The 6,566-nt window shown below is 48.3% G+C and overlaps 1 protein-coding gene across 1 annotated transcript; it reads right to left on the bottom strand.

Annotated features, from left to right (window-relative positions):
* Positions 1 to 2,859: 2,859 nt before the first annotated feature.
* On the bottom strand, positions 2,860 to 3,595 carry LOC119305631. Its single transcript, XM_037582105.1, has 2 exons — positions 3,405 to 3,595; positions 2,860 to 3,291 (listed from the first exon to the last, which is right to left on the bottom strand). The coding sequence occupies exons 1-2, from the start codon at positions 3,469 to 3,471 to the stop codon at positions 3,077 to 3,079; spliced, it is 282 nt and encodes a 93-aa protein (XP_037438002.1). The 5' UTR covers positions 3,472 to 3,595; the 3' UTR covers positions 2,860 to 3,076.
* Between the last annotated feature and the right edge of the window lie 2,971 nt (positions 3,596 to 6,566).

Genomic DNA, 6,566 nt, shown 5'->3' with positions numbered 1-6,566 from the left:
GGATGCGGATGCAAAGTAAGGGAGAGAAGGGTGAAGTGGAAATAAATGGGACCGGAGGGGGATTGGGTGGGTTGGAGGTGTCAGAATCTTACATTTCGGGTGTCCGGACTCCCGCAAATTTCCCCACTTTATCCTCAATTGACGGGAGAAGTCGCGTCTGAAATGTCCCATGAACCGATATAAACCCGTGTTGGATGGCTTTCTCTATTCGGACGATGGGACGGTTTGCGGATCTGACTTGTTGAGAAGTATTTGGGGCTGCCAATGGCCATTGGTCGCTCTTCCGATGTTCAATTCGAACACATTGCCACCAGCATTCGTAAACTAGTAAATGGGTATGTTCCCAAACTTCTGAGCACCGCAGCAAGGGAAGTTTTGATCAAAGCGGTTTGTCAGGCAATTCCCACATATTCCATGAGTTGTTTCAGGTTGTCCAAAAAACTATGTAAAAAGTTGACTGTTATAGTGGCTCGATTCTTCTGGGGTGGAGATGAAAGCCGTAGGAAGCTTCATTGGAAAAAATGGAGAGATATAGCTATACCAAAAGGAGATGGAGGCATGGGCTTTAGGGATTTTGAAATGTTTAATCAAGCTATGCTTGCAAAACAGGGCTGGAGGTTGATTACCACACCAAAATCATTGTGTGCTAGAGTTCTTAAAGGCAAGTATTTTCATGATCATGACTTTATGTTAGCCAAGAACAAGAGAGGGTCATCACACATTTGGAGGGCAATACTCCATGGCAGAGAGGTACTAAAACTGGGGTTAGTGAAGAGGGTTGGAGATGGCTCTTCTATTCGGCCTTGGGATGATCCATGGATTCCATCTAATTATGGTTTCAAACCTATTGTGAAGCTCCCAGGTGCAGCCGTGAACACAGTACAAGATCTGATAGATGAAGACACTGGGGAATGGGATATCAATATGATAAAATTGCATTTTGTTGAACCTGATATGAGTGCAATCTGCAGGATCCCCCTCGGTCGCTTCACCGAGGACTCATGGGTGTGGCACTTTGAAAAGCATGGGAATTTCACGGTAAGATCAGCATACAGAGAGCTAGTAGCTAAATGCCATCAAAGAGTCTAGCCGGGTTCCAGTAGCAGTCAAGCAAATGCATGGAAGAAAATGTGGCGACTTCAAGTTCCTCCAAAGGTTAGGAATTTCTGGTGGCGTATTTGTTCATGATTTCATTCCGTGCCGCGCGGTGCTGAAGCGAAGACATGTGGAGGAAATTGACTTCTGTGAAAGTTGTGGGCAGCCGGAAACTTCGATGCATGCGATTTTTCATTGTACTTGGGCTCGAAGTTTTTGGGACGAGATTAAAATTCTAACTGGCATTAAAATTCCCAAACTTCACCCGCAATCGTGGACACTTGATCTTGTTGATGGAACCAAGGTTTCTCAAGCAGATGCTTGCGTTATTTGTTGTGGTGCGTGGGCAATATGGACTGAGCGAAATACAAGAAGACATGGGGAGGCTGGACGTACCATAGCGCAATCTGTCAAATGGGTTACTGATACAGTGATGGATTTGGTTATGGCAGGAAAAGAAAACTTAGTTAAGGCGCCGAAGGTGAAAGCTAAATGGTCACCACCTGAAAATGGAGTGATCAAGGTGAATGTTGATGCCTCCTTTGATGAGAATACCAATCAAGGGTCTTCCGGGCTGGTGATCCGTGATAGTTTTGGCAATCTCCTACGTGCACAAGCCCTTTGGTATGAGTTTGCAGCAAGCTCGATGGCAATGGAAGCTGAGGCGATTCGGGATGGGGTGCAAGTGGCCCTGGAGAGAGGCTTCCGTAGAGTTGTCGTCGAGAGCGACGCTCAAGCAATCATAAAGCTGTGGGAGACAGAAGATTTTGATCGTGCTGAGATCGTTGGAGTTCTTCACGAGATCAAAGAACTGAATGCACAATTTGAGAGTTTTAGGTTAATTTTCGTACGAAGAGACGCTAATGAGGCGGCCCACTTATGTGCGGAGCAGGCGACAAATGTTAGGAGGAGATGCTTATGGCTTAATTGCGTTCCAGTATTCCTAACGGATACGTTGTATCATGATTGTATGCCTGATTAGTTAGCAATAAAGCTCTTTTACTAGCAAAAAAAAAAAAACTAAGCGACTAAGCAAAAACAAGTTGTCGATCTGTACGTAACTCAAGAACTACCAGCTCACGTATATGTGCACCTTGATCAATGCGTTGACCGCAGACGGTGCCCATGCACTGACATATATTTTTTGGCAAAGCCCATGCCCTGATTTTTTTTGGCAAAGCCCATGCCCTGTTGTTGTACCGGGAAAGCAATGGCGTGGCAAGTGGCAACCACAGTTGCAAGCATGAAGCATCGATCTTTTTTTTCTTTTTTTTGGCGGGGTATGAAGCATCGATCATAGTAACTACATACAGCAAATGTTAACAAGTTGACACCAACTAACATTAGGCCTAGGCCACAGATCAAACATCATTTGTGGTAATTCGCTAAAAAGAAACCATTTGTGGTATCAGTACCTCATGAAGCCAAAACTGCCAGACCTTTGATTCTCTCGTAAAACCAACCGAACTTGTGTCTGATTTACGCCCTTATATTTGCAGTATACCCAGAGTCGAAGATGCCTCTACTCTGCTGCATGTTGCAGCAGGTGTGGCCTAGCCTAATGATCACTCAGCTGTCTGCTCGGAGGAGACAGAGGCATGATTCTCACAATCAATTTGCCATTTCTTCGTTAGTTCCTGCTTAATAATTAGCTCCGGTACTAAGGTTACCAGCAGAGTACTCCTGTCATCAAGTGAAACTGAACTGGCATGTACTGGGCAAGAAATTCCTGAAAGGTACTCCACTATATATGCAACAAAACAATGGCACAATGTTGATGATTTTATTGCAAAGCACACATGGATGTATGGGTTGTACAGATGGCCAGCATGCAGAGGAGGAGGGGGGCCGTACAGAACGGGGGATCAAAACTCAAAACATAAGCAGTATACATACAATTCTCCAGATTAACCAAGTCATTAAGATTTACCGCCGGTAGACATACAATTCTTCGTCTTTTACACGCAAATGCGTCGATCGATCAGTGCCACGGCGGCGATGTGGGGTCCTCCGGCGCGGCGGGCACGCTGCCGTGGGGGTTGGTGTTGGCCTTGGGTTCCGAGTAGTCCATCACCGTCGACACCATCCCGCCGCCCTCCTGCTGCTCCTGCAACCGGACGCCGCGGAGGGGCGAGCGCCACCGCCCCACCGCCCTCATCACCTGCACCTTCCTGCCCTCCACCACCAACACCGCCCCTGAACCCATCCGTCCACGGCAGAGCAGGCATTAATTAATCTTTACTACTACCTGATTGGCATCGAAAAGAACAAACAAGCGGGTGGGCATTGATATTCCAGATCATACGTACCTTGCGAGAAGGAAAGCGCGAGGAGAGCCGCTACGAGGATGATGGCGAGAAATCTTGGAGCGGCCATAGCGGCCGGACCGGAGGAGTTGAGATGGGAAGTGCCGAAGTGGTGTGTTCTTGGGTATGGCCAGGGAGAGGAGAGGGGAGGGGAGGGATAGGATCGATGGGGAAGAAGGATGCGGTTTCGTGGGCTTTAAATGAGGCTTTCGGAGGCTTCGAAGACGCCGATGGGGGTCGCCTTGCGTGAGCAGTGGGCGGGGTCACGCGCCCGCCTAATTTGGGATGCCACTGACAGCTCGGGTCCACATACGTCGACAAATTCACGAAATAGAAAAATTGGTGAAATAGACAAAGGTCGTCGTGGGACAAATGAACCTCTGTTAGTATGTGGTGTCTTTTATTATTTTTTGCTTTGGAATCTTATGTAAATGGTGTCAATAAGAAAAACTCCTGTCGCTACGCAGCCTCGTGGATATAGTAGTGCGAAAACAACCTTCCTTCTCAGCGGCGGTTACAACAAATCTGTGATCGTGTGTCACCTACACTTCTCTTTTTGGGCGATGTTGTTGTGCGTTGGTCTTATGTGGCCTTGGCAAGACGACTTCTCAACTATCTAGTACAACAAGTCTGCTCGTCTCCGATGAGGAAAGGGCGATGACGACGACGTGTCTTCGGTTCGCTCCAGTGTTTGTAGTTGTCACTAGATGGTCTACGAATTTGAATGTATTTTTTTGCTTTTAATGTTCTTTGTACTATCTTGACAGTTGATGAATACATCAAATAAATTCCTCGCAAAAAAGAATGTCCATGTGGGAGTAAGTATATATGCGAGTGTGCATCGCACATATTTACTATCTATATCTAAATATGCAGGGCTCTATCAAATTTTAATCCTAACTTTAAAACCGGAAAAGGCTTTTGCCCTATCTTATATATTAAGGCAAAAAAAGTAATACAAAACTAGGACACAACACACCACACACCCATCTAAGGCTAGATACAACGGAACCGACGAACAAGAACACAACCCCCAAACACCCCAAGCAAACAATATGTCGGCAAATAGAGCATCACTAGGAGTCTACGGAGCTCTCAACCGTGAAAGTGCCGCTGCGAAGAGACGAAGCCGAAACTCAACGGACCATAGACTACAAAGTGGTGCCTTCAAAAAGATACAACACCGGAGCGCCATCATCGTCCGATCTAATGGATGAAGGTTTTCACTCGAAGCAACACGAGGGACAAAGGGCCATCACGACGCGCGCCTTCAAGAAGGAAACGACGCAATGGATGCCTATTGAGGAACATAACATGCAATTTCAAAAAAATTCCTATGCTCACGCAAGATCTATCTAGGAGATGCATAGCAACGAGAGGGGGAGAGTGTGTCCATGTACCCTCGTAGACCGAAAACGGAAGCATTAGGTTAATGCGGTTGATGTAGTCGAACATCTTCACGATCCAACCGATCAAGTAACGAACGTACGACACCTCCGAGTTCAGCACACGTTCAGCTTGATGACGTCCCTCGAACTCTTGATCCAGCAGAGGGTCGAGAGAGAGTTTCATCAGCACGACAGCGTGCTCACGGTGATGGTGATGTGATCTGCGCAGGGCTTCGCCTAAGCACTACGACGCTATGATCGAAGGAGTAAACTGTGGAGGGGGGCATCGCACACGGCTAAGAGAATAATTGATGTGCCTTTGGGGTCCTGTCGTGGTACTAGGTCTAACAGTAAGGCTTCATTTGGATTTCAGGGGAGCTATTCCCAGGGAATAAGTGCCTCGGGTGAAATTAGCTCGTGCAAACTTGAACCCCGTGGAGAATCTACATCGCCCTTTGGGTGTTAGGGCTCAGGGGTAACTGGGTATTGGGGAAGGCCAAACCAGGAGAGAAATAATTGAAGCAGTCAAATTCCCAATGGCCATGGTGCAGACGTTGTAGGTGAGCACCAGAAGTCTTCCACATCAATCACCGTCGTACCGTCACTGCCGCTCAGCAGCCGTTTGTGGAGGATCTGAAGGCGTTGATGTTGAGCACAAAGGCGACAACAGGGCGCATGTGTGTGGGAGGCAAAGCCGTAACACCATGAGATCTGCAACACCGTGCGGCCGGCCAGGCACAGATAGATTCGAAGCAGAGAAGGGTTTCTAGGCGAAGGGGAGCTTGGGGGAGGGAAGAGGAAAACCACCGGACGGTTACCGTCGCCGTCACCGGAAGGCCGCAACGCTCGAGGGAGGAAGGAGCGGGCGGTGTCGCTCTCGATCGTCGTTAGTGAGTCGCGGGAGCGAGCGAGACGGGGATTTCCTCCATGACCTGTGGAGGCCTGGAAATCTCAGTCGGGGAAGGGCCGGGGAAAGGGCTGGGGTTGCTCCCCTTCGTGGGTCACCAAATGCGGCGGTACGCTCCCCGAGATCGATTCGGCCCGGATATTTTTCAGCCAGGGAAACGAAGGGGATCCTGGGAGGATCCCTGGTTACCAAATGAGCCCTAAGAGTAGGGGGTACATATAAGGAGGCAAGGCTCTAGCTACAGCGAGGGTGTACACACGAGTTTACGAGTTCAGGACCCTCTCGGAGGAGGTAAAAGCCCTACGTCTCGGTGCCCTAAGGCGGTCGACTGGAATATGGGTGTGTGTGTGTTACAGGGGGTGCGAACCCTTGTGCCAGAGGAGGGGTGGATTATATAGAGTGCGCCAGGACCCCAACCATCCCCCGTTACAGGGTTCTATGTACATTAAGACAGGGCATTACCGGTAAAGCCAGCTATAAAGAGCTATTAATGATCTTTAAGACTATGGAGTGAACGCCTGACCGTTGCCATCCTAAGTGACTCTAGGTCTTCTGCACTCCAAGTGGTTTCTTGTATGGTCAAGTGACTTCATCTTGGTCGAATGGAATTGGGGTATCCGAGTGAGATAATTGGTCTAGTGGATTGCACTCCAAAGTTACTTCAGTCGGTATCTCTTGTTACACTTTGAATGTCCTTGATTCTAGGGTACTGACCTTGGGTAGGGCGTCTAGGTCAGGCCTATGACCCTACCCTAGGTCCATGGTATCGTCATTAGCCCATGAATGGATTGAGGCCTGAATGAAAAGAGAGTTGAAGTTGATCCTGATGTGATTTTTATGCTTCTCAGGCATTCTTCCTGAGTCTGGGAA

The sequence above is a fragment of the Triticum dicoccoides genome, chromosome 5B (genome assembly GCF_002162155.2).
Source record: "Triticum dicoccoides isolate Atlit2015 ecotype Zavitan chromosome 5B, WEW_v2.0, whole genome shotgun sequence".
NCBI lineage: Eukaryota > Viridiplantae > Streptophyta > Magnoliopsida > Poales > Poaceae > Triticum > Triticum dicoccoides.
The sequence above is the reverse complement of the archived record's forward strand: the minus strand, read 5'-3'. Positions and strand labels throughout refer to the sequence as shown.

Excerpts from the sequence above, each read along its gene's own strand:
- LOC119305631 (XM_037582105.1), bottom strand. The coding sequence starts at position 3,471 with ATGGCCGCTCCAAGATTTCTCGCCATCATCCTCGTAGCGGCTCTCCTC. Across the intron at positions 3,292-3,404 it reads CGCGCTTTCCTTCTCGCAAG|GGGCGGTGTTGGTGGTGGAG; the intron begins GTACGTATGATC and ends GGATGGGTTCAG.